Source organism: Sylvia atricapilla, chromosome 13 (assembly GCF_009819655.1).
Source record: "Sylvia atricapilla isolate bSylAtr1 chromosome 13, bSylAtr1.pri, whole genome shotgun sequence".
Lineage (NCBI taxonomy): Eukaryota > Metazoa > Chordata > Aves > Passeriformes > Sylviidae > Sylvia > Sylvia atricapilla.
The window spans coordinates 10,878,137-10,905,454 of NC_089152.1; the positions used below are offsets into that span (position 1 = coordinate 10,878,137).

The following is a 27,318-nucleotide window of genomic DNA, read 5'->3' on the forward strand; positions in this document are numbered from 1 at the left end:
AATCGCCTGAACTTGCACCAGAGGAGGTTTAGGTTGGATATTAGGAAAAATTTCTTCACGGACCGGGTTGTGAATCACTGGCACAGGCTGCACGGGGAAGTGGCGGTGTCACCATTGGAGTAGAGATTTAAAAGATATTAACATGGCACTTGGGGACTTGGCTTAGTTGTGTACTTAGCAGTGCTATATCAAAGGGTGGACTTGCAGATCTCAGAGGTCTTTCTCAACCATTCCGGTGTGGGATTTCCCAGTCCCACAAGTGTATCTGCGGTGGAGTGATTCAGTGACTCTGCCGGCGGCCGTTCCGAGCCAGCGGCGGCCATGGCGGCCAGGCGGTCCCCGCGTCGCCATGGCAACGCACAAAGCCGCGGCGCGCGTGCCCTCCCCCGGCCGCGAGCGGCGCTCTCGCGAGACTTGGCGCGGCGCGGCGCGGCGAGGCCGAGGCGGTCGGGGCCCGTTTCAAACCGGCGGTCGCTGGGCCGCGGCCCGGCACGAGATGGCGGAGAGCGACAGGGCGGAGGCGGCCGCGCCACGCCGAGCCGAGGAGGCGGCCGGCCAGGCGCCACAGCCGCCGCCGCAGCAGCAGCAGCAGCCGGCACCGCAACAACAGACGCCGCAACAGCCGCCGCAGGATGAGGAGGCGGCCGCGGCCGCGGCACCCGGTAGCGGCGCGGGCAGCGCAAATGGCGTCAAAATGTGTGTGAGGGCCGGGCCGGGAGGGCGGCGGGGGCAGCGCGGCCGGGGCTGCGGCGGGAGGAGGTGGCCGGACCCCCCTGCCCCCACGGCTCCTCCTCCGCGGGGCCGGGGCACGGCCGGGGCCGGGGCGGCGGGGCCCCTCCCGCGCCGGGAGCTCGGGGCGGCCGCGGCCTGGGCGCGGGGCCGGCGGCGGGGCTCGGCCAGCGGCCGCTGAGGGCTGGGCCGTGCGGGCCCGCGGGGCAGGGCCGGGCTCCCAGCCCCGCGCTCCCAGCCCCGGGCTCGGCACCTGGCGGACCGGTTCCCACGGGATACTCCTCCCGGAGTGTTCGCATCGCTTCTGGTGCCGTTTACGTTTCCGCTTCTTGCCGAAACGATGTTATTTGTAAAGCCGCTGAACTGGTCTTTGTTTACGTGAGAATAGTAAGACAGCCCTATAGTAATTTACTTTCTGAAAACAAACCCCGCACATGTGCACTAAGTTTTCTTGGAAACTGTAACATTTTCATACACGGAGTATGTAAAATTGCGCCTTGTACAATAGTAGGTCTAAAAGGAACTTAATATAAGGGAGCTGGAACTACCAGCTCTCTGGAACAATACCGTGAATAACTTTGTATGCGTGGTTGTTCTTGATGTCAGGCATTGAGGGTTGTCACTCTTTAAGTGAATTAGGTTTTGGCCTGACATCTTTAGAATTTCAATATCTCTTCCAATCTCATTTACATCTTGGAGGGAAAATACATTTACAGTAGACTTACAGTACATCAAAGCTGTTGGTCTCTGTGAAGTTTTGACATGTTCTAAGCAGCCCTGCTCCGATACGGTTGTGTTTAGGGATCATCTTCAGTATAAAGCTGGAGGAATAAAGATGTACTTCATGCCTTTACTTGACTCCCTGTAAAATTTAGTTTAGTTTACAAGCTATGAATTCCACTTTACTGTAAAATAAAATTTGTGGATTTGCTTTTTCCCCCCTAGTCTAGCCCTCAGCTTCCAAACTGCACAGATTAGAATTGAATTTTCACAGGACAATTGTCACCCTTTTGCCTCTTTTTTGTGTATAAACTTTATTGTCTTTGGAGGTTGCTACTGTTGAAATGAGGTCTTTTCTCTGTATCCTTCTTGTCAATAATATCTTCTTTTCCCTCCAAAAGCTCACAGCAAATGAAAAATCCCAGTCATTTGTAGACTGTGTGGTAGAATTCACAACTTGAAGTTTGAAAGTAATGGGAGGCGCTTGGTAACAGAGATACAAATCTTATTGTTTTACATACAGTTTCTAATCTTCCCCCAAGTGGGTGTACAAAGGATTAAACTGGTAGGTGAAATGTGTTACTTAAAAAAAAAGTATGTCATTAACCTGGTTTGCTTAGCATTCATTAAACTGGAGAGGAATCCTGGTTCAGTTTGAACACTTCCCTAATTTTTTTTGTATTGGGTGGTGGAACTGTTCAGCATAACAAAGCTAAAGTGATCCATGTGCTTTGGAATCACATGCTGTGAACTTCTTCCATTTCTGTCTGCTTATCTTGTTATGGACACTTGTGAGGAGAGGAGTAGAAGTTTGTTTTAAAAACCAAGTTTTAGGACTTTTTATGTTGATGGATCTTGGGCTTATGATTTTTAGGCTTCAGATTTTGCATGTGGAAAGTTGTATTTTGTCTTCAAAACTTTATGGAAAGTTCAAAAGCTTGGTTTTTGTGGTTTGTTTTTTTTTTTTTTTTTTTTTTTTTTTTTTTCTCCCAAAAAAGACTAGAATTGATCTTTCAAATCAATGAACATATGCAATTTTTTTAAGAACTAGTTGTACATATTTTTTTCCAGTCCTAGGAATGGTGATGGTCTGTGATTTCACAGGCAAATATTAATTTAATATATGAAATGCGTAGCTCCAACAAAAGGTAAAGATTAGAAATTAGTATTGTTTTTCCCCCATGAAAATGTCCATTTCGTAATTTCTGAGTCTGTCTTTTCTGTGGTCTCTAGGTGACTAACGTGACATTGATTTGAATGTATTAGTTGATTGAAATTATTTATAATATTCAAGGAGGAGGGTAAGAGTTGTAAAAGGATCTCTGTCTCTGGCCTGTTCACTGGCCTGTGTTGGTTTTAGCAGATGAGTTTTGCAAGAAGGATTGTTTCTTTAATTAATCCTCTATTTTCAGCAGCCTGGCTGTGATTCCCAGACCAAGTGCAGTGTTGCTTTATTTCCCAGATTTAGAAGTTCATGCCAGGCTTGTATCTTCTGTGCTCTCTACCGATTGTACAGCCAGGTCTTGCAGAGCCTCTGGATTCCATATTTGGAGACCTGTCTCATCCTGTGCACTACACTGAGCACCAAGGGGCTGTTTCATAATCCTTTAAGCAGGAAAGGGCTTAAAAGGCTGAAGAGAATCTATTGCTCTAATCCTAAAACTTGAGGAAGAACTCAGATTTTTACTGGTAGTCTCGTTGGGCAGGAGTTGGTTTTGCATTTGCAGATGGGATTGGATTGGAAGGAATGACCTGACTGCAGACCTGTTACTCTGCTCTTTGCTTCCTCCCTGAATCCCTCCAGTTCCTGCATTGTTCCCTCCATTGCACTTCATTACACTGCCACACAAGAACTGTGTTGTCACACGGACAGGGTGCTGTGGAGGAGGGACATTGGACGATGCTTGAACCAGATAACATGTTGTTGACTTGAGATGTTTCAAATTTTACAAATACTTGCCCCAGGGGAGTATCCATGCGTTTCCCAGTTGCTAATCCACTCTTAATCCACATGTAAACCCAAGGACTGTGGAGTTAATACCATATGAGTATTTCAAAACTGGGGAAAAAGTCATGGGAGAAATAGGGATGTATTTGAATGTTCTCCTCCCTGAAAAGTGCCCGGGCTTGAGTAGATAATACATTTAGCTTTATGAAAAGCTCCTTGTGCTTTTGGGTGCAGGACTGCCACTTACTGTTTTGTTAACTGTGCAGAGAGCTGAAAATTTGTCAGTTAGTCAAAATCACTGGTTTTGCCATATGTTGGGGTTGTAAAACTGAAATCCTGAAACCTTCCAAAGTGTCTAAATGAAGGAAAAACGAAACCTGCTGAAATGTGGGAAATACAGTAAAGGTTGTGATGTAATTTAAGGAGGGTTCACAATCATTCACTTCTGTCAGTCCTGTAGGACATCACCTTCTAATTGTTCTAACTCAAGATGCTAATTCTGGCTTTTTAAATTGTGTGTTTCTGTAAAAGTACTTTTTAAAGTTCTCTTTAAGTAGACAGTGATGTATAGTTAAAGATGCTAAGTAGCATCTGTTTAGTGGATTGCATTTGTGTGGCTTTATTCAGTGGATTCTTTCAGTTCAGCAGTTCTCCTTTTTAAAAGTAACAATTCAGGCACCTTGAGCCTCTGTTAGCATGTGAAATGACCTTGTGATTGTAACAATATCAGGAGTGCTGAACAGTTACAGATATTTCCTCTAATTCTGTAGAAAGTGTGTGGTCTTACTGAAGTTGAGATTTGGATTGCCTTAAAAAAGAAGCAGCCAATTTTCTTGCATTTTCATCTAAAAATTAAGAGCATTTTAAAAGGAGAATTTTGGTGCTATTGGTGAAGTTTTGAAAGACTGAGGGCATCTGTTTTGTTGTTTTTAGTGGACAATACCTACTTACTTAATTACTTAGATTCATAGCATGGCTTAATATAGCTGTTTCCTATACATCTAGCAAGTTTTCAAGTTCTATTAGTGTTGAGCCATGAAACTGAAAAAATATTTGTTGTTCTTAGTTAAATTTTAATATCTGTCTAACAGTAGTCTGGCACGAATTGTGAATAAAAATTATTTGTGTGGTAGATAAAACGTAATTTGATATAAAACCTATTTGAGTTGATTTTGATATATTAATATTTCATTGAATGAAGTATCTTGAGCTGTTTCAAGTCTCAAGCTTAGACTGTTTTTAGTCTCACTTCTGTGGTGATTATCCTGTAGCTTGTCCAAGTGAGGAGTGACAATTTCCAAAGCACCAAGGCGTGGGAACTGTAGCTGATTTTTCACTCTTTCTGTTTTGATCTTTGTAGTGGTTTCATAGTTCCGTCTTTCTGAGTCTTGACAGACAGGATGTGCTGGCACAGGTTGCCCAGAGTTGTGGATGCCCCATCCCTGGAAGTGTTAAAAGTTGGATGGAGCCCTGAGTAAAAGGTGAAAGGTGTCCCTGCCCATGGTAGGGGGCTTGGAATTAGATGATCTTTAAGGTTCTTTCCAACCCAAACCATTCTAGGATTCTGTGATTCTGTAAAATGGATTGTAAGTGAATTAGTAAGATGTGTTTTCCTTACTTAATATTGTAACTTTTTTTTGTTCTCGATAAAACAGTATGTTTTGGAGTTACTCTGGTAGCATGAATCTATTTTTCCTAATTTGAAAAGCAGCAGTTGACATCCTGGGAATTCCAGTAGCATAGGAAATACTCAGTTATATAGGTAGGAAGTGGGATAGTCTAATGATCCAGCACAAGACTAATAGTGTTTTTGTTTGGATTTTTGTTTTTTTAATGTAGGGATAATGATGAGACAGCAAAAGAAGGGAAAGCACCTGTGAAAGAGAAGTTGGTTACAAAAGTGAAGGCAATCCCTTCTCTTGGAAACAAGAATAGATTCCACCCCTATGCAAAGGAGAAGAATGCAGGCTCTGGAGACAAGAAGGCTGTTAATCGCAATAGAGTTTTTATTAGCAACATCCCGTATGACATGAAATGGCAAGCTATTAAAGACCTGATGAGAGAGAAAGGTAACTTACTCCTTGTAATACACTTCACACAGAGACTGATAGGGCTTAAATGCCACTGATGTGTCCTTTGAGCCACACAGATTTGATTTGACTTTTTTTGTTTTGGCCTTTATTTGGTGCATCTATCTCCCTTCCCCCTCTTTCATCCGAGACAATTGCATTGCAGGGTAGGCTGGGTAAATGAAGTGCTCACAATCTTCTGCCATTCTGGTGTGACAGTAGAGAGTACATGCATGACCTCACGAGTTCTTAAAGAGATTGTGTTTTGTCTAGTTGTAGTTCTCGTAGATTTTTTTTTTCTCTAAGGGCTATTGTATTTAAGCAACACATGAAGTGTGTTAACCTGAATAATACGGGATGTCTTTCAAAAGTTGTTTTGTATTTCTTTGGTGGAATCTGGCTGTGGCATTAACTTTGTCTGCATTGTCACTACTGCCATGACTTTGTCTGGAGCTTTGTATTAAAAGCTTGTTACTACTGTTGCAGTTCTGATAGAGAAATCTGACTACCCCAAAAATTTTATTTTATATTTGGGGTAAAATAATGATAATACATAGATTTTGTAAAAAGTTAGTTCTGTGTTTTCCCTGAAAAATTGATTCTTCGAAAGTAATGCAAAGCACACTTGGCTTTTAGGCTGTGAAAAATGCCAGACCCCCCTTCTGTAACTGCTGGTTTATCTGTTGTAAGGTGACGTGACTATTTGATTGGTTTATTTACTTAAACTTCCTACTTTAGAAAGTGAGTCGCTTGCTGTGAAATATTTGATGTGTAAATTTGGTTATTATTGAAGGCAAACTGATGATTGAAGATATTCAGGTAGAAAGTCACCTTAAAACAGGTGTTGTGAGTAGGATGATAAATGTAACACTTTTCAGTGAACGTTGACGTTTCATTTGTTAGGTTAAGGGACTGTGTATATCTGAATTTGTTCACCAACTATATCATACTGGCCAAAATATGATCTGTAGTATGAATTAGGTTAAATATAGTTGTTTGTTTTTAGCTTTTGAGAATGTGGCTGCTGCATATTTCTGAAAACTAGCTAAATTATATAGCCATTGACAGGAGGTATGTTGGTCTGGTTTTGATTGTTGGTGAATAATAGGTGATTCTCTGTAGACTTGTGCACAGGGGCACAGTAAAGAAAGATACTGGTGTTTAAATGCATTGTCTCTTGGTATTTTCCCTTTGTATGTCTTATGTAGTTGGTGAGGTTACATACGTGGAGCTGTTTAAGGATGCTGAAGGAAAATCAAGGGTAAGTGCCGTGGGCAACAATCTGCTAGAGGTTTAAAAGTTCCTCAGCAGTTTTATTTTTGTATAATACCTGTACCAGTTATTGGAAAGTAAGTTTCATTTTTACATTGATTTTCATTAAGGTAGCCTTGAGGATTCTGTATTAGAAGTAGTCTGACACCTTCATGCAACTCACACTTAGCTGGCTGTAAGGGACAAGGTACTTCTGTAAATATTAACAAATGGCATTTACTTAATTCTTCTTTTTAGCCAACACCTTTGTCTTGATACAAATGTGTTTCATATAAGGGGTGCTCAATAAGCAAATTTATTTTATTTAAATTTTGTTAGTGTAGTATGCTCTTCTTGGGGCTAATAAGTATAAAATGTTAGCTAAGAATATACTGAGTGAAGTGCCTGATTTCACAGCTTTGCAGGATTGGTACTTTTAATCACTGGCTTAATGTATTTACTTTCTTAAAACTAAATGGATGGAGATGGTTGGTAGCCAACAGAGTGCCTGCAATGAGGCACTGATAGTGAAGATTGTTAAAGCTCCTCTGTCTTCTTAATAATAGTCAAAAGTTTGGCCAACAGCAGCTCCAAACCTGCAGTGAGAATGTGAGAAATGCAGGTTTGAGTCTTAACTGAGGTTGTATCAGTTGTTGTAAATTACTTTCTTTAATACTTGTTAAAACGAAAACAAGCTGTCAGCTTTGCTATACTTAAAGAAATCCTCAAGTCTTTGCTTTATTAGAAGGATGCTGGTGCAGTCATTAAGGGTATTTTCTTATAAGGTAATTTCTCAATTCTGCTGTAGTACTGAAGAGGTATGCAGACTGCTTTTTCCTTGTAGTGGTGTACTTGATGTAGGTAGATTTGAGTTTTGTAGTTAGTGGGCAGCTTTTAATGACATGATGAGTGTCTTGATTGGTTTTTAGTTATGTTTTGGGGTTATTTTCTTTCCACCCTTTTCTTCCCACCTCCTCGTCCCAGTTGTCCTTACATGGATCTGTGTGGCATTTTTCCAATTCTGGTTTGACTCAAAGAGTGTAAGAGACAATGTATTCTCTTGCATTTGAATGGTATGTATGCTGAGAAAGCAGCAGAAATTCAGATTGGCTACCACTAAAGAGCATATATTACAGATTTTGAAGCTGAAAATAACTTGTATAGTTACTTAACAGTGAGCTGGGATCTTTAACTGGAATCTTCATTACTCTGTCATATGTGCTGACTGATTTCTTGTTTTTTTTGCTTGTTTTCTCTTTACATATGATGACAAATCTCGTGGATGTAGGGTTGTGGGTAAGTTTCTTTTTTTATGTGTGTAGAAGCACACTGCTATTCAAACATTCTATTAGTTTTGGCATATTGAACTTTTTTTTTAATACTCTAAATGTTTTGATTTCTTTCTAAGTGTGGTTGAATTCAAAGATGAAGAATTTGTTAAGAAGGCATTAGACACTATGAACAAATATGATCTTAGTGGAAGACCCCTGAATATTAAAGAGGTATGTTTATTGCTGCTGTGTTGAATTTGAAATAGTCAAGATACTATTGAATATAGTATTTATACTATATTCATTAATATATTGAATGAGAGACTATATACAAAGCTACTGAGATGACTATACAGTGTTTTGAGAATCTTAGATGTGTAATTCCCAGTTTCATTTTTATGAAATTTTCTTAATGGGCTGAACTGCCTGTTGCCTTGCAGAAGGTTGGATACTATGCTAAGTAAACTGTCAAAAAGCATGTCATAAAGTCAAATAATCCAATGCTGGTTTTTGTTGAAACAACTTTACTTCATATTCTTACCTTAGTGCCATCAGGTCTTTTCCAACCTAAGTAATTCTATGTTTCCATTGCTTACCTGCTTCAAAATACAACACAGAATAAGCTGATTATTAGACCACTACATATGTACAAAAACGGGGCTGGAAATAGAGAAGTTGTGCTGTCTAGAAAGTGAAATATTGTCAGCATTTCTGTTGTAGTGCTGTAGTATATGATGGTATCTGATGCAGTTCTTCCTGACCTGTTACAATTTTAGTAATTTTATTAATACATTATACAAAACCAACACCTAGTTCAGTTAATTCAGTTCTTGGAGGAAAGTGCTGGACTGACAGTCCTTTAGCTTGAAATCTTTTCTACTTGTCCATAAGCTAGGTACAGCATGTGAAGTGGCAGTGCACACTTCCTCAACAAGTGCTTTGCCAATATGCCTCAGCCCTCATCTGAAAGGACCCACCTCTAGAGGTGAGGGAATTGGGTCTCCATGCTGATTCAGTTCATGATCCCTCTGACATGGACAAGTGTGTTTATTAGTTGATAATTGTGATGGATTTATGCAGAGTTTCAAATCGTTCCATTTTGTTTGTTGCCAGTGCAGCTGTTGATGGTGAAGTGGCTTTGTTTGTGCCCGTGTTTCAGGATCCTGAAGGGGAACACGCTCGTAGGGCACTACAGCGGGGAGGAGGGCAGTTCCCAGGAGGACATGGACCTGATGCAGCACCTGGAATGATGAATTTACCACCTTCTATTCTCAATAATCCAAACATTCCTCCTGAGGTGATCAGTAATTTGCAAGCAGGCAGGCTTGGATCCACGATTTTTGTTGCCAATGTAAGCTTAAAACTGTGTTTTATAACTTTAATGTTTGATCTTTGTAAGACATCTTATACCTGTGGAGTTCAGCTTTAATATAAAGAGGAGGTTGGAAATAGTTCACAGTTAGTATATTCAGTTGAAAATGTTGAGTATGTGTTCAGATTTTGGACATGGAAAGATGAATTAAACTCTTGAGACTGACATGCACTTCTAATTATTGCACTCATCTGCTGATTCAAAAATATTTTATACATATTTTCACTATTTACAACTGCATTTCTTTTTTATTAGATACATAATGAAGTTTATCTTGCTAGTTACTTTAGACTAACACAATAAATACAGTGGTTCAGTTTTTTTATTAGCACAAAAGACTTGTGGAATTGTGGAGGTCTTGTGGAATTGCAGCTGCTCTTCTCAAGAATCAATGTTAGTATGTTAATTAAAGTAAAATACATGTACATAGAATAAATTGTTGACTTTTTGGACTTTGACACAGTGTGTATATATAACAAAATCTCAACTGTTTACAATTATCAAGCATTTTCTCAATGAAGAGTTAACAGCAATGCAGAAAATATCTTCCAAATCTAATGGCAGAATAGAGAAGTGCACTGAAATAACTGATGTGTTTCTGCATTTAAGCTTGACTTCAAAGTTGGCTGGAAGAAACTGAAGGAGGTATTCAGCATTGCTGGAACTGTGAAGCGTGCAGACATCAAAGAAGATAAAGATGGCAAGAGTCGAGGAATGGGAACAGTTACTTTTGAACAAGCAATTGAAGCTGTTCAAGCAATATGTATCCTTGGTTTTGAAAAATAATTGATCATATATGGATGAGTCTTCGGTGGTTCTGACAGTGTAGTTTTACAAATGGTGCTTATGTGCCTTGTAGCTATGATATAGGAACTAGAGTGTAATACTGTGCAGATTACACTTGTAATGACTGAATTTACTACTAAATTCTAAAAATTGCTCATGGTGTCGAAAAAATTAAAATCCTGGCAGTGTGACAATTGTGGAACTAACTTCAATGTACCTCACAGCTTGTATTGCATCTTCTGGCCCTTGAATTGGGTTTCTAAAGATAAGGTAGGGAAAGATAAGTCTCATAGTAATTGTACAGAAATATAATAAGGTATTTAATTGATTCTTCAGAAACAGTTAAATTGCCTTCTTAAAATTCCTTGACTTGCGTTTCTTTAGCTATGTTCAATGGACAATTCCTGTTTGATAGACCCATGCATGTAAAAATGGTAAGTTGCTTTCATTTCTTTCTACTTCATACGTCTCTGCCAAAACATTGAAAGGATCATAGCATAACATCCTTGTTTTCTCTCAGGATGACAAATCAGTTCCTCATGAAGACTTCCGTGTTGTGGACAGCAAAAACTCACAGTTACCTCGTGAGTGCACTCTCTGTTTCCTACTCCTTGCACTTAGTGTATGGTGATTTGTGTTTTGGCACAGTTTAGTAATGCTTTTGCTTACTGTAGTCTCTCTGATACAGAGGAAGGTCTCTCTTCTGATCATATTTTTTTGTTGTTTTTGAGGTGGTCTTGGTGGCATTGGTATGGGACTTGGACCAGGTGGACAGCCCATTAGTGCAACACAGCTGAGCATGGGTGGTGGAATGGGGAGCATGGGTCCAGGAGGTAAATCCATATTCTTCATTTTTAAGTTATGCAGAACTAGTTTAAAAATTTTAAAGTTTGAAATTCTGTGTTTGGAAAAATGACAGACTTTTGACTAAGCAAGCCTTGTGTAGTGTGCTTTTGAGATTTTAACTCTCTCTGACTTTTAAAAAATCCATTAGGGTGTACTAAGTGTTGTTTATCTTTTTGATTTAAAGGTATGGGAATAGACGGCCCAGGATTTGGTGGAATGAGTAGAATGGGAGGCGGTACGTGCAATGAAATTTTTTGCATTAAGTATTTCTTTAATACTGTATAGAAAACACTTTTCCGTTTTTTTACAGGACTTCCTGGATTTCGTGGAATGGAAGGAATGCCTAACATGGGAGGATTTGGAGTCAACCGAATGGGAGGTAGTTGAACACCGTTCCTGTCCACCCACTAGTTTGCTAATATTTGTTTATTAAAAGCTCTCGGTTTAGGGGTGGGTAATATAGCTAAGTTCAGAGGAAGTAGTTGCACCACTGGAGGCCTAGGAACTGACAGGAGAGTTAAGTGTGCAGTAGGTGCCTCTGACTTGTGCATTATACTCATTTCTATTTAAACAAGCAGCTGTGAAACAAGTGTTGTAGGAGCATCAACTTAGATGTAAATAACAGAATGTTCCTGTTTTTTCACTTTGTTCTTTACAGAAATGTTCCGTGGTGGAATGGGAGCAAACATGGAGAGAGAATTTGGTCGTAGTGACATGGGATTGAACCGTGGCTTTGGAGAGTCTTTTGGAAGGATGGGTATGGTAACTGTTAAATTTGCTGTGACATAGTATTGGAAGAATTTTGCTAGAAGGAAGAGGAGACCTGGTTTCATTTGATCATCTTCTGTGCCTTCTCCCCTAGTCACTACTGTAAGGATGTAATCTGAGTGTTCATTACACCCACCACTTAAGACAGAGGTTCAGGTGTGAAGGGTTTTTTTCCATCTGTAAAATGTAAATGGGATAACTATTTGAGGAAAACATTTATCTTCATACTATTTATTTTGTGTGGTATTAAATCTTTGGAGTGTTGAAGTATATGCTTTTGATAATCCTGAACAAGCTGTCCATGTACAGCCTTTGTAACTCCCATGAGCCTGTTTTGCAAATGCATGGTGTAATACTGCTTTTACTGCAAATCAGATAGCACTGGACAAGAGTGTTAATTTTTGGTGCCCTCGGTTTTTGTCCTGCCTTCTGAGCTCATACAGCTCAGAATGGTATTTATTGGCCTCTCCTGTAAGTGAGCCAGCATTATTTTGTTTATAGATGATGTCTTGTTGGCAGTGGGGTTCCCTCAAATGAGTTACTCTTCCATCTTCTGAGGTGAGGAAGAGCTCAACCAGTAGAGCCTTCTTGATCTTGTTTATTATGCTGTTACCTGGATGAATCACTGAATCCCTTAGGCTGGAAAAGATGACTGAGTCCAGCCTTTAACCCAACACTGCCAAGTCCACCACTAAACCAGATCACCAAGAGCCATGTGCACACATCCCTTAAATCCCTTCAGGGATGGTGACTCCACCACTTTGTTGGTCAGCCTGTTCGTATGATTGACAACTCTTCGTGTCAAGCATTTTTTCCTAATATCCAGTCTAAACCTCCCTGGGTTAACTTGAGGCTGTTTCCTTTTGTTCTACTGCTTGTTACTTGGTAGAGGAGACTGACCCCCATATCTCTGCAACCTCCTATTTAGCAGTTGCAGAGAACAGAAAGGTCCTCCCTGAGTCTCCTCCTCTCCAGGCTGAGCACCTCAGCTCCCTCAGCCATTCTTCACAGGGCTTGTGCTCCAGAGCCTTGATGAGCTCAACAACCCTTTTCTGGACACACTCCAGCAGCCCTCTGACTTTCTTGTTGTAAGGGGCCTGAAATTAAACACAAAATTCATTATAGGGAAAAGCTGTTCTTCTTCCCTGTTTCTTGTACTTTAATTCACCTCCTTGAAAGAGAAGAACCACTAAGAGCATAAGTTTCATCTGGTCTAAAAGTTGATTTTTTAAAATTTCTTTTATTTTAATATTTGTTAGTTGAGGCAAGTCATAGCAAAGGGTAACTGTTGTGTGCTTCTCTTCAATACTGATAATTGTGTGGAATTGGTAAGAACATAATCAGCTCATCCTTTGAGCTAGTCTTGATGCCTTGGAATGAATGTGTTAGAGATCAAGTGTATGCTTTCACTCTGGCTACTTGCATAAACATCTGTTTCCTGAGTGAAAATGCAGGGCCACTTCAGTTATAAATGTTTCTTCAAGCAGTAGGCTTCAGAGTCTTCTGATAACACATTGGTTTAGAAGTCCATGAGCAAGGGCACTGTGAGAAACGGATGTGAGTGTCTTTCATTCAGTAGATCCAGCAAGCTTCAATTTACAATCTGGCAGGGATCTGACCATTTTAATAGAGTCCTGAGAACAAAGTTTGGAGATTCTCAGCTTAATCTTGAATAATGGAAGAAAATTGTGGGAACTTTTAATAGATACTGTGTTTGATCAGGGAAAGCCCTAATGTACTCCTGTTACAATATTTAGGTTAATGGTATCTTAAAAAGAAATACTGTGAAGGCATTTGGTTTTAGTAACATTGAAATCAAGGAAGGTGTCTTTGATTGGGCTATAGTATCAGAGTGGAACTGAGGATGTTTGATTTGCAGCAGAATTGTTGACTTTTTATACTATCAGGTTCATATAAGATGAAGTCTTGATTTTTGAGGTTGTTCTTCCCAATGTGGGAAATGGCCCATTTAGTTTTACCATGTTTGTGCTGCTGGCAGACTCTCAGAGGGGAGAAAAGCTAGAAAGAAATCAGAGTAGCTTTAAATCCTCTAGTAGAAAAGGAGAAAACTAATTTTACTTCTAGATGTTCCTTAGTTTGTATAGTAAAGGCACACGTTAAAGTGCCCTTATAGAAAAATATTGCCAGGTAACATTGAGAACAGTGCACTTAATTAGCGTGTGCTTTGTTTTTTTCACTAACTGGTGGTTTCAGTGTATGTCACTTCATTATTTTTCTCTGTTTAGGTGGTGCAATGATTGGTGTTTTTGCAGGAGGAATGGGAGGACCTAGCATGGGCCCAGTAAGATCTGGAATGAGTAGGTTAACTTGTTTCAATAGAACATAACTGCATAGGCAATGTTACAATACAGTGTATACTTACTTGTATCAGAGGAACTTGCTGTAGTGTAGTGTCTTGCTCTTGAGGGAAGTAGAACTCTGTTGCATGTGACAAGTCTTAACAGTTTTCAAAGCTGTTTTGTTGAGGTAAAAGTTCAGAGGAAAACTAGCTAATATAGTCTTTCCCTTAATCTAAGATTTGGAATAGTTTCAACTTCTAGTTTGGAGGGAGACGTGATAAAAGTAAACTTGTGTTTCAGAAAAAAAGACAGGCAGAGTTGTGTAAACTTTATGAAGCTGAACCTCTGTCATCACGGAAATAAAAAATCAGCCTTGAATTTCAGATTATCACCCGGTTTAATTTTGTGCAAAGCTCCAATACTGAGTTTGCACTGCAGCAACTCTCTGAGGTCCTCAGGCTAGAGCAGATGAGAAACTAAAATCTTGCTAGCGCCAATCTTAGAAAGCATAAGGCTTAAATAGAGGGTCCCTCATAAATGATCTTGATAGTTTTACTGTACATTTTTAATTATGAATCCAGACATATTACAGTATTTAAATGCTCTTGGTTCATTATATTAAATTAATATAATTTATTCCATATATGTACTTCTTATTGGGGTTTAAACCATGACACATAGGAAAGTTAATGCACTTTACAATACTTGCAATAACTTTCTGTTCTAGGCAAAAAAAGAAGCCCTCTCTAGAAGATTTCGTAATTAGTTGTGGGTATGGCTGCATTAAATAAAGCTGAATATAAATGCAGGAAGCCAGATAAGCAGTAATGCATCTGGTCAAATTATCTGTATCTAAGTATTGCTGCAGTTATTTATTTGGTCTTTTTGGTAAAGGGTATAATGTTTTTATTAATTAAAAGAAGGCAGACTTTAAATCTGAATTCTTGTGTTCAACATTTTGCTACATTAAATGGTATGGCTAATAGCTTGATGCAGTTTGCTTTTACTATTATTTTAGAACTGACACTCTGTATCTTGTAATACTTTGTCTATACTAGCCACACTCCTCAATGAATCACTGTGCATGTATAAAAGTTATGGTTTATATTAGGGCAGTTTTAATAATGTTATTCTTGTCCTGACACAAGAATTTTATTTTATACTAAATATTTGTGTGTTTGTTACTAGGATAAAAGGATATTTTATTTTTTCCTCCATTTCTTTCTCTGTGTAGGTGGTGGAATGGGTGGTATGAACAACATGGCTGGAGGAATGGGCATGGATCGGATGGGTTCCGGCTTTGAGCGCATGGGACCTGCCATGGGTGGAGGCCTGGACAGGAACATGGACATTGACCGAGGATTTGTGCCCGGCCCCATGGGAAGTGGCATGAGAGAGAGATTAGGCTCGAAAGGCAACCAGATATTTGTGAGAAATGTAAGCAATTAAATATATAGAAACCACTGCCTTATTTTGTGTGTATGTTTGATTTCATGCTCTTATTCTCATTGCAGTATTTTGTTTTCAATAATGCTTTTTTATTCTAGCTTCCTTTTGACTTGACCTGGCAGAAGCTAAAGGAGAAATTCAGTCAATGTGGTATGTATATGAATCTTACCTCTGCTCATCTCTGTGGACTTCATGTATCATGTGGTGTTTATTAGATAATAACAGGAAGACTGTTGTCTGACTCTGAAGAAGAGTCTGGCTAGTTTAACATTTCTTACTTCACCCAGCTTTCTTGGGTTATATAAATAATTTTTAGGCATCACAGAACACAAGACCAAGGTACATTATGGGCTATATTGGCTCCGAGTGCTCACTTGCTATAAACTTTAACCTATTCCATTAATAAAATTACTTTTTGAAATTTTTCTTTTTTGACACATTCGCTGGCCTGTAAAAGTATATAATGTAGTGTTTCCTATATGTGCAGGAGCCAGGGTCTGTCCAGGTGTCATGCATTACTTCAGAAATGGTGCTGCATCAAATCAGAGTTGGTAATTTTGCCAGTGTAGCGTTACAGGTTTTCTTACATATTGAGATGATCCTGATCAGCATATTTGCAGGCTGTAATGTTCCCCTTTATCTTAAGAAATAAAGGTTTGCTACACATATTCAATAATTGTTTTTATCTAATTCAGAAAAGTTGGTCTTTTCACAGAAATAAGTGAAAAATAAAGCTTGGGTTTAGAAATACACGATGTGTTTTGAAAACACATTTTCAGAACAGAGAGCTTTAACTGAATTACAGGATGGCTTCTTCTTTTGGATAGATAGAAAAGATAAATAATTTAAAATATACTATTGATGCCTAAGACGACATACAGCTGTTTACAGATTTGATACAAATTAGACCTCGCAGTTCAACTATGAAAAATTACATGGTGTTGAATTTTTTTTTTTTTTTTTTTTTTTTTTGGTAGATGAAAGATACAGTGCAACAGGTTCTTTCTTTTTTTAAGTCTTAAACTCCTGGGCAACTTTCAGATAGAGATAATGAAAAAAACCTTTGAGCTGTCAGCTAATGGATGTAATAATTATGTTCAATTCCTTTTAAAAATTGCAAGCAACAGATTGTGTTCATGTCAGTATAGTAAGGAAATACAAAGACTGTTTCCCAGTGTTCAATTTCTTTTAGTGAAAGCCCAGCCTTACATGATATTTAAAAATAAAAGGCTTTGTATTTCAGGGAAAGTTTTTTGTTCCTAGTGACATTCAGGGGCTCAGGAGGCATGTGCTACAACATACCATAAGCAAAATCTCATTAGCTCCAGGGAACTGAACATTCTCAGAGGTACCAAGAAATCTTTATAAAAATATTTCCTTGTGAGTTGAGTGTCCAACCTCAAGGAAGCTCAGCAGGAACTGCAGAGTGTATGCTACTTTTCTACCACTCCCAGCCTGGTTACTTTATTGTTTTAAAGGCTGTAATTTTGCTCTGCAACTTCTTAACAAAATTGCATGCTTGTGACTATTGCTTGGTATGTTTTTGTGATGCAAATGGTGGACTGGATTAAGCTACAGTTCCGTTAATGCTATCAATACTCACATCTCTGTCAGTATGAAACAAAAACCTTTCCCTGAGTCTTACATGGCACTTTGTTTCAAACTCGAGGTCAAATACGGGCATACTTCAGGAAAGATTCGAGATAGCAGATCTGGATTTGGATTCTTTCCTGTTTTGTCCTGTGTCCCCTTGCCTGAATGTACTATCAGTCTGAAAGTGCCAATTTCATATGTTCCCCTAGATTGTGCTTAAAAATGTTTTTTATCACTTCTGAGTTCTTTAAGTTGTTAGTACACTGAGGACTTGAAATAACTGCTGTTTAACTTATTTATTCAGGTCATGTAATGTTTGCAGAAATAAAAATGGAGAATGGAAAATCAAAGGGCTGTGGAACAGTCAGATTTGACTCACCAGAATCTGCTGAAAAGGCCTGTAGGATAATGAACGGCATAAAAATCAGTGGCAGAGAAATTGATGTCCGCTTGGATCGCAATGCATAATTTAAAACTGTGTGTTCAGGAACATTCCTATGTCTGTTTAGCTTCTCTATCTTAGTCATTTTTAGTAACATTGTATGCTTACAAAAGCTGTAAAAAGGAACTTTTAAATCCCACCAGCCTTTAACAGTATAGTGTTTAATATACTGTGATACTTGTTAACTGAATCTTACTATGTTTGGTTTTTAAAGACAATTTGCCTGATTTTTGTTGTTTTTTTAGAGGCACTGAACACCTGCAGGTCCCTATAGACCGTGGATGCTTTGGATGCTCAGTGCCTTTGGAAAATTAGGCCAAGTGTCTCTAGTCATTCAGTTTAAATGAATGGTTATACTGTTTTTAATAAAATAAGCCATTTTCTCTGTTAATCTCCAGATTGCATAGTGGGATTTATTTAGTGTTTTCTGATCTTTTTTTTCTCCCCTCCAGTGTGTATCAACATTGTAATGTAAAAAGTAGATGTCTTTTTCAGAATTTTGGTTTTATATGTGCGTTGTAGTCATACTGTAATTCTTGACTCTAAAAGAAAGGGCTCCAATTAGGCTGTGATGTTTTTGTTCTACTTAATATTACTTTAATGACATGACTTAGTTCTGTATATAAGATTTAGAGCCCAATGGGAGTTTGGAGTTGCTTTTTTAATTTTATTTTGACTAAATGAAGAAACGGATCTTTTTCTCCTGCTTTTATTTTTTTTCATCAGCATAATCACTGATTAAAACTAGTTACCACAGACCCTTGTAGGATTGTTTCCTATGATACCAAGTTCATATAAAATTGATAATACAGTAAATACTAAGTACAGGACAAGACAAATTGTTCCCAATTTTTTATCTATTTTCCAGCCATTCAGGTGAACTGCTAGAAAAATAAAACCAACAGAACAGATAAGAGAAATGGCTGTGTATGTCAGACCACTGCTGCTCACTTCTATGGGTCCTGATGTAGTTATGAAGGCAGTTTTTATAAACCAGGGTATTCCCAAACAGAGCATATCAAATACATTGGATCCTACAATGTTAGACATAGCCATATCTCCATTTCCTGTAAAAGAAGAAATACAAGTAAGTTGGTTAATTGTATTGCATGAAATTGCCAAACTGTTTTGGAGGAACAGAGTGCCAGCCCTCACTTTCTCACAGAGCACCCTTTTCAGATTTTGCATTGGAAGAACTATAGTCAAAATTCTACAGAACATGGGTACCACGACCATAAAAAGTCTCCCTAAATCACCAGCATCTGCACAGTTGCACTTAAAATTAAGCTAGACAGGCTATTATGAAGTCCAGTTATGTTTAAAATACCGAGACCTACAGTTGTGTTCTGCAGTAGAACTTTAATACTTAATCAACAATAAATAAACCAATCTAGAATACTTCTCTGAGGTACTCTGAGAAGTTTTTAAATGTCTGAGCCACAAATTTTTCAGGTAAGCTGTTTATTTATTTTTAGTAAATTTAAGCTCTAGAATCTGGAGTACAAATTTTGAGGTTACTCCTTGAATTTATCAAAATGTTGATTAGAATTCTTTCTTTTTGTAGTACTTTTTAAATACATCCATTGGCACGAGCCTAAATACTAAAAGCTTTACCTTTTCGAGCCACCAGCACACTTGCAACTGTATCTGGTACACTTGTTCCTGCTGCAAGCAATGTGAGACCCATTACTGACTCTGGGATTCCCAGCGTTTCACCTGCAGTTGAGAAATAACAGTAAAAAATGCAAGTGTGGTTTTAGTTAGGGTTCATCCAAAGAAAGTGCTTTGGACTTTCTTTGCTGGAGAAAAATCAGTAATCATACAGTAATTTTAAATGGGATGTGTTAGCTGACTTAACTACATGTGAGATGACTGAACCACAAAGCAGTTAAAGAGTGACAAATATCCTTTCCTTGTTCTTCAAGTCTGCAGTGGTCAAGACAATAGCAATTAGGATTTTTTTTCTTGCAGATAAAATAGAAGTTTAAAATATCTAACAAATTACTACTTTTTTCCCCCCTCAACTTTAAGGAACTACTTAAAGTATACAGTAGTTCTTTAACTACTGTACAGTTAAAGAACAGTTTCTACAGTTTCTCTTACAGTTTTGGGCATCTTTTTGTTAGTGTTCAAAAGTCTTATGAAGCAATAACTTACAATTATTCTTTTTAATCCCCTCAGGGGAAGGAGAAAAAGCACATGAATTTTCTTGGGGAGGACAGTCTTTAAGATATTACGAGCATACTGTCTCAACTACATGTTTTTACCATTTCACTCCAATTAGAAAGTGATTTGGAAGAATCAATGTGCAGAATTTTTATATAATTTGTAAGTACAAGTAACCCCTTAAAAGTGTGAGTTCCTTTAGGGAAATACTTAAAAAAAAAAAAAAAAAAGTTTTAAACTGTTTTTAGAAAGGCAGCTTATTTTTCCCTAACCTCTATTTTTCTTAGCCCCAAATGTCCTGTAACCATATTACTTTCTAACTTAAAATACAGAGATTCTTCAAAACTGTTTAGCAGTTGTACCATTCAGAAGCATCAATATGCTGAAGTATTTGATACCTCTAGTCAAGCTACAAAGTAATTAATTTTTCTTAAACTGTTTTGTTCACTAAAAAGTATCTTAATATTTTTTATTGTTGAAAACTGAGTTCTTACTTGAAATATTTTGACACATTTAATAAGAGCAATTTTATTTAAATAAGAGGCAGTATGCTAAGCTAGGTCAGCAATACTTGTCAAATACTTACCAGCTTAGTCTAGAGCAGCCCAGTAAATTTATGTTTGAAACTGTTGGTTTCAGAGAGACTAATATGCTCCTGTTGTAGAATTTGTACTTTCTTTATCCTTCCATCACTTCTAATAGATTTGTAGGATGATGGACCAACAAATCAGCTTTTATAAACTATCCAGGCTGGAAAATAATGGTTCAAACCAAGGTGAAATATGAATGAACCAGATTTACATACCCAAAATTAGTTTCTAGCCCTCTGAAGGTTATATGACAGAATATAAACTCAGGAGAAACTAATTTTTCTTTTTATTAGATTTATCTTCTATTTAATGTGTTATGGTTTATTTTTTTTTTCTGGCAACTGACCATAAAGACAGAATAGTCTTATTTTTCTAGATTAATAATTAATTTATTAATAGTTATTTTTGTGTATCAGTAGCAATGTGTTGCTGTAAGTAGTTGAATTTTCTTTGCCAGCAGCAAAAAGATGTACTAAGTTAGGTTTGTTCTTGACCATTCCAGTTTAGTGCCCAGCTGTGATACCTTTGTGACATTCTGACAGGCTGATTATGCAATGATAGGACCTTTGAGTCAACCTTCATGAGGGCCTGGACTTGAATATATTGTGTGTTTAACTTGTAGTGTTTTAATGTGTAAATAGAATATAATTTACCTAGAAGTAGTGGGCCAAAGACCCCAGTACTACCTGTGAAGACTCTTCAAAGTGAACTAATACACTCTCTGAATCTCCACAGAACCTACTTTCATATAAATTAATGCTATGTCTTGTAGAACAGCAATAATGGTGACTTGAATCCTGTTTAAAGGCTTCTAGCATCCAGACAGTGAACCCTTGCTCTTAGGGGTTAACATGGTGGGTATAATATCCAGCGATCTACTAGTAATTTCTCAAAGGTTTACTGAATGTGTAGGTCTTTTTCTGCACTGAACAAGGAGTTATTCATATCTGAACTAGTAGAATGCTTGAGTAGGATTAGTGAGCTATAATGTGAAAATGGCAGGCTTTGAAAAATTTCTGTAGAGTTTTAGTTTTGTTTTCTGCTTGTTCTTAAAATTAAAAACTGGATGTCTTTCAAGCTGACTGGAGAAACAATGAAATGAGCAGACCTTTAATACCTCAAAGTACTTTTAGGAGAAGGTTTTTACATACAAGTTCATACCCCTTCTCTCACTTAAATGCAATTCTTTTATTGCCCCACCTTATGATGCAGATTTTTAAGAGGTCCACATATGCACATTCTGAGAATATTAAATAAACGCATTTCAGAAGTTTGTTGGCAGTTAATTTAATGCCAAATCTCTTACTATAGCATTTGTGAAAAACACAGGTGTAGAAACTATTGATTTTTTCCAAAAACTTTGACTTCTAATTCCAGTCTTGATGGATTTCATGTTTTCAGCATGACAAGTTTATTGCTGTGTGTCTAATTGTTTTGCTTAATGAAGCAGTTTAGTGAAACTGTGTTTTTAAAAACAGACCAGGTTTTTTTGTAGCTACACAAAGTTCTCATTTATGTGATGGTAAGCAGTGTGAAGCAGCTAAACTCCGAAGTGTTTCATCACTGGATAGAAGAGGGTGGCAAACTAAGCAGTCAGACATAAGTTTCTGTTGTTTTTCTTTGTTTTGTGTTTTTACAGCACAGTCTGAATTGCTAAACTGACTTTTAAAAGGAAACCTCACAAGTTTTTCAGTGATTCTTGACTGGCATAGCAACACCACTTTAAGTACCTACCTGCTATTGTTACCATCCATACAAGAACATAAGTTATTGCAGAAATCCATGCTGCTGAAATTAAAAATGTCACCATGAACCAGTTCCTCCAAAACTGTCTTCTGCAATCTGGTATAGTTAAATAGAGCAGTGTGATAATAGGAAGGGATAACACCCACAAAATTCTCTTCATATCTGCTTCTGGCATGGTGAAGACATTTGGATGATCTGTTGACGAAAAAGTAACTTTTAAATTGTAGCATTAAGTTTGAATCCATAACATACAGTGTAGTACTGTTGAGAATACTGAAAAAAGGTGAAAAATATTTCTTCATGTTTCAGCTGTAGTATTACACAGTACCTATATATCTCTGGGCAAAATTCTGAAATCAGGTTACTTCTGGGGAGATTTTGCTTACACACAAGAAAAACATGTTTTCACAATGAGAATAATCACCAGTAAAATGATCTCTCGAGGAAGTGGTGATTCCCCAGTGTTGGACTTCTGAGATTCAGCTGAACATGTGCTGGCCCATCTGGGACCATGCTTTTGCCAGGAAAGGTTGGACCAGATGATCCTTGAGATCCCTTTCCAGCCAATTGTATGATTAAAATGATTTTTTGTTACATCAGCAGGGGAGAACTAAGGTGGATGAAAAATGAATTTCTTCATAAGGGTTTACCCATAACTATTACCAAGAGTAAGTACCAACTGCTGTTTTTTGCCTAAGAGGAAACATGACCTGTGGCCAGCCACATCACAGCTATCCCTTTAATTCTGATATTATGCATATTTTGGGCTATGAACCTGCCACTGTCATAAGGAAACAGTGTATATCAGTACAGTACCTGTGTGGCTTTCAGCTGATAGTGCATTTCACCAGCAGTGTCGCTGAGAAGTTTCAAATACACTCAACAAAGACTGAAGTTCTACTACAACACAAATGAACAACTATTCTTGCATTCCACTAGCAACTAACTTCATATGAAAACCATCACTGATTTTGCTCTGTGTTATATTCCAAGTTACAGTAATGATCTACTTAAATACTAGGTTGGAGTTCTTTAGTGAGCAAAATCTTAATACAATCTGCTCTTGATCAGAATTGATGCAGACAGGCATGCAGAGTGTGAGAGACAGCTGTAATGATGCCTGTACCTTCAGAGATCTCATCAAGCCCATGTAAGCTTGTTGAAAGTTGAGAGTAGTCCAGCTCATCCTGAAAAATTCCACTGTCTGTTCTTGACTGCTGACGAATTAGAGGTCCACTCTCGTCCTTCCATCCAACCAGTGGCTGCTGCTCTGCATTCTCCTCCATAGCTTTTGTAAAACACGTACAGCAGGGACTGAACTTCTTCATGAGGTATTGGTTGATTTTAATGTCAAAACATAGTACCAGAATATAACACCCATATATCAATAATAGGGATGCACTTTCATACCTAGAATGAAAAACAAGTTTTATATAAACTTGTATAAAAGAACCCAATCGTTGGCATAAGGAGAGAGAGAAAATTTGCATGAATAGCGAAAGGAGAACACACAAAAGCATCTATTTGCAGTTGTATGGCTACTGTCAGGGAAGTTTGTGAGTGTCCCCATGTCTTTCAGCAGTTTGATTAACTCTCCTCCCCTGCAGAATCTTGTTTGTGTATTGTATAGCTGCATGTTTTTTCAGGGGATCTTACTGATTTAATATTTTCCTGATGTTTGCAAAATTGAGTCTTCATGTGATGCTTAAATTATAAACTTCAAGAGACTTAATGCTGGGCCTGACTGTCTTGTTGAGGTAACAGGAGTTTCAGTGTTGATGGAGGAGTTAAAATGTCAGAAACTCATGATCTCCTTCTGGCAGACAAATATTTTTCTGAACAATGCTGCTGTGAAGGGAAAAGCTCACAAGGAGCAAATGCTGAACACTAATTGCTATGCCAGAACAGTTGTGATGGAAACTGTGAAGTCTGTACAGACAAACCTATGCAGATCAGACTTCATAAATATGCAGAGTTTGAATGTTTAGGTAATAATCTTTACAAGCATTGTGACTTTTAAAGTTTTTTGAAGCTAAGAGGATATTTATTTCTGTTAGTGAATGGCAGTTCAGGCTACTTGAAGTTTGGGGCTTGGGGATTTTCATTTGTTTTTCCAAACACTGTCTCACAAATCTCCAGTCAACAGGAATTCAACACTACTTGTGCTCTTACCAGTAAATTCTGTTGTCAGATATCATCGCAAGCACCGCTGCTGCACTGATGGTGTATGCCAGACAGTCTCTGAACAGCGGCCAACAGGATAGCCTCGAAACCTGCAGATCAGTCATGTACTTTTCTTAAACCTCTCTGTAAAACTTTCACTAAGTGCTGTAAATGCTGCATCAATATGTTGTTTCTATATTATGTAAAAATTAAAGATTCTTAGGAATGACTTAAGTAAGATATTTAACAAGTTAGTGTTTTTAAAAACTTTCATAGCAAGTTATCTTAAAACTGATTACATGCTGGTTTTGCTACTAAATAATAAACTTGGCAGTTGTCATAGTAAGTCTCTCTTGGCTTTTGTTGGCGAATGAGAAAGGTAACCATTTGGCTCTTAGGAGCAGAACTATCAAAGTTGATACATACCACACTGGAAAACAGCCCACAAGCTGCAGAAATACCAAGAAGATTATATATTGCTGATCCAAGGATGGTGCTGACGCCGATATCTCCCTTTGTCACAAAAGCTCCTGTAAGGAAAATGACTCTGGTATGTTCCAGTTTGCATTCAAGGAAAAGAATTTTAAGTTTATAAGGAGTCAAAACACATATCTTACCTAGAAAAGCAGTGACAAGCTCTGGAGCAGAGCTTCCAGCAGCCATAAAAGTTGCTCCAGCAACATCCTGTGAAAGGCCAAGGCCTGAGGATAAAACAAAAAGAATTGCTTAAAAAAAATTTGGTACTTCAGTAGCCTTTACTATAATTAGTATATAATGTCAGCTACTTCTGCAGTTTAATAGAATAAAGTTTATTTTCATACAGTCAATGCATTCATATGAGTTTCATAAATATATTCAAAATTAGCCTGATCTACTGGACTAGTTTATTTCTAACTACATTACAGAAATTACTTTAAATCTCTTATAAAATCAGCATTTGTATGTAGGATTTAACTGTGTTTCCTATTGGTAATAATTGTTGGAAATTCCATGGACTGTAGTGTGGTATTGTTATATGATCCATATCAAGCCTGTCTGTCTTCCAGGGAAATCTGTACTACTGTGTCTTCACACACCAGAAACATTAGTTTAATTCAAACCAGTGCTCTGATCTTAAAATCAAATTTTCATTTTGTATGGACAATGTAAGAGTCTGTGTCTTGCCTAAGAGAAATGAGATTTTTGTTCTGCAAATTGACTTTCTGAAATGTAACTCACTCTGTAGATCAAGTCCTGCACACAGAGTTAAAGGGATGTATGGTTGACCATGGCAAAAGTCTGACAAATGCTTACTTATCATTAATGAACAAAACACCAGCTCTTACAGCAGTATTTAAGCTTACATTTGCTGTAAGTGTTCTGATTTGGAGAGGGTTTTTCAGTTCAAGGATGAGTTTCCCTTGGGAATTTTGTTAATTCTTGGCAGTGAAAAGCTGAACTCGCTGCCAAGACCATCTCTTTACTTCAGGGGTCTGCTGAAGCCAGGGGAATTGTTGCAGGTTGATTAGATTTCTTAGAACCGTGGTAACCACAGAATTCTTTTGCCTCCTGTGTCATACGTTTAATATGTTAGCAGTAGCTCATCCTGATACTTGTTCACTACTTTCAAAGAAAAACAAATCCTAGGAAGAGTTTTGGTTTCACACATTACCATTCCTCCTTTTTTGTTTTCTTTTAGTAGTAGTTACCTGGACACAGTACTGTGCAACTCAAAGTTACATTGTCAGTTTAGTTAATACTGAGGATTCCTAAGATTTTTCCTCCAGGCAAAAAGAAAGCAATTATTAAATTAATACCTGTGCAGTGTAATCACTAGGTTCTTTTAATAAAGAATTGATCCTGTGTATCAAATACTGTATGGACGCATCTGTGCATGGAAAGTAAAACTTGTTCAGTTTTCTTTCAGAGCACTCTAACTTTGAAGCTTTTTAAGAGAGAAGGTTTATGCCAAGCTGCTCAGTTTTACAGGAAAAAGATCAGGATGTCACTTACATTCACTGATGATCTCTAGGGAAGGTAGGAAGTAATCATCACACACAATGGACACGGCCAAAAACATGTACAGTATAATTATGAAGTAGATAACGATTCCTCCATCCTTCCTCTCCTGCGGTGTGAAGAATCCTTCAGGAAACTCCGATGAAGACGACAGGACGCAACGCGTCCCGTTTTCTGAAAATTGAGTGCAAAAGTGTTACACATGCTGACACCTTCCCATTCCTCAAGCCACGGGACGTCTGCGGATTCCAGCTCCGGTGTATCGCCCTCTTCTGCACAGCAAGGACCGCTGCGGCGATGCCGGCAGAGCGCCGCACACCTGCGGCGGGACGGGATGGGCTGCGCAGCGCCCGAGCGGCCCCCGGTGCCCTCCCGGTGTCCCCGGTGCCCTCCCGGTGTCCCCGTACCCGCGGGGTCCCCGGTGCCCTCCCGGTGTCCCCGTACCCGCGGGGTCCCCGGGGCGCTGCGCCCGCGCTCCCCAGGCCGCCAGCGCCGCCAGCAGCACCAGCGCCGCTCGCCGCCGGGAGCCCGCCCGCATGGCCCGGCCCTGAGCGCGGGCGGCTCTGAGGGAGAGAGCGGGCGGCTCCCAGCAAGGGCGGCTCGGAGGGAGGGAGGGAGGGAGGGAGGGGACGGCTGCTCCCGCCGAGGGCGGCTCCGGGCGCGGGCGGCAGCTCCGGGCCAGGGCATTGCGTGGGGCCGCGCCCCCTCCGCCCTCCGCCGCCCCTCAGGGCCCGGCCATCCCGCGGGGCTCCCGCCGCCCCTCTCCGCCCCTCAGGGCCCCGCCATCCCGCGGGGCTCCCGCCGCCCCTCTCCGCCCCTCAGGGCCCGGCCATCCCGCGGGGCTCCCGCCGCCCCTCTCCGCCCCTCAGGGCCCGGCCATCCCGCGGGGCTCCCGCCGCCCCTCTCCGCCCTCCGCCGCCCCTCAGGGCCCGGCCATCCCGCAGGGCTCCCGCCGCCCCTCTCCGCCCTCCGCCGGCAGTGAGGGGCCGGGGTCTGCGGGCCGTCTGCGGGTCTCCGAGCCCGAGCCGCGCCCCAGGGCTCACCGGGAGCCGCGCTCCGGCCCTGGGCCCCTCCTGCCTTGTGTTTGTTAGAGAATGTTTTGGCCATGGCG

At 39.4% G+C, this 27,318-nt stretch overlaps 2 protein-coding genes across 2 annotated transcripts; one reads left to right on the forward strand and one right to left on the reverse strand.

Moving 5' to 3' along the window:
* The first annotated feature begins 426 nt into the window (after nucleotides 1–426).
* On the forward strand, nucleotides 427–24,555 carry MYEF2 (myelin expression factor 2). Its single transcript, XM_066328419.1, has 18 exons — nucleotides 427–696; nucleotides 5,237–5,466; nucleotides 6,675–6,727; nucleotides 8,006–8,013; nucleotides 8,126–8,219; nucleotides 9,148–9,339; nucleotides 9,970–10,123; nucleotides 10,531–10,580; nucleotides 10,667–10,730; nucleotides 10,878–10,979; nucleotides 11,177–11,227; nucleotides 11,303–11,371; nucleotides 11,651–11,749; nucleotides 14,007–14,078; nucleotides 15,295–15,497; nucleotides 15,608–15,659; nucleotides 17,407–19,587; nucleotides 19,638–24,555. The coding sequence occupies exons 1-17, from the start codon at nucleotides 497–499 to the stop codon at nucleotides 17,568–17,570; spliced, it is 1,857 nt and encodes a 618-aa protein (XP_066184516.1). The 5' UTR covers nucleotides 427–496; the 3' UTR covers nucleotides 17,571–19,587; nucleotides 19,638–24,555.
* Nucleotides 18,289–26,377, reverse strand: SLC24A5 (solute carrier family 24 member 5). The gene is made up of 8 exons (XM_066328421.1): nucleotides 26,202–26,377; nucleotides 24,827–24,910; nucleotides 24,636–24,739; nucleotides 24,219–24,319; nucleotides 23,173–23,456; nucleotides 22,035–22,241; nucleotides 19,159–19,260; nucleotides 18,289–18,611 (listed from the first exon to the last, which is right to left on the reverse strand). Exons 1-8 carry the CDS (start codon nucleotides 26,266–26,268, stop codon nucleotides 18,289–18,291), a joined length of 1,272 nt encoding a protein of 423 aa, XP_066184518.1. The 5' UTR covers nucleotides 26,269–26,377.
* Nucleotides 26,378–27,318: the final 941 nt, after the last annotated feature.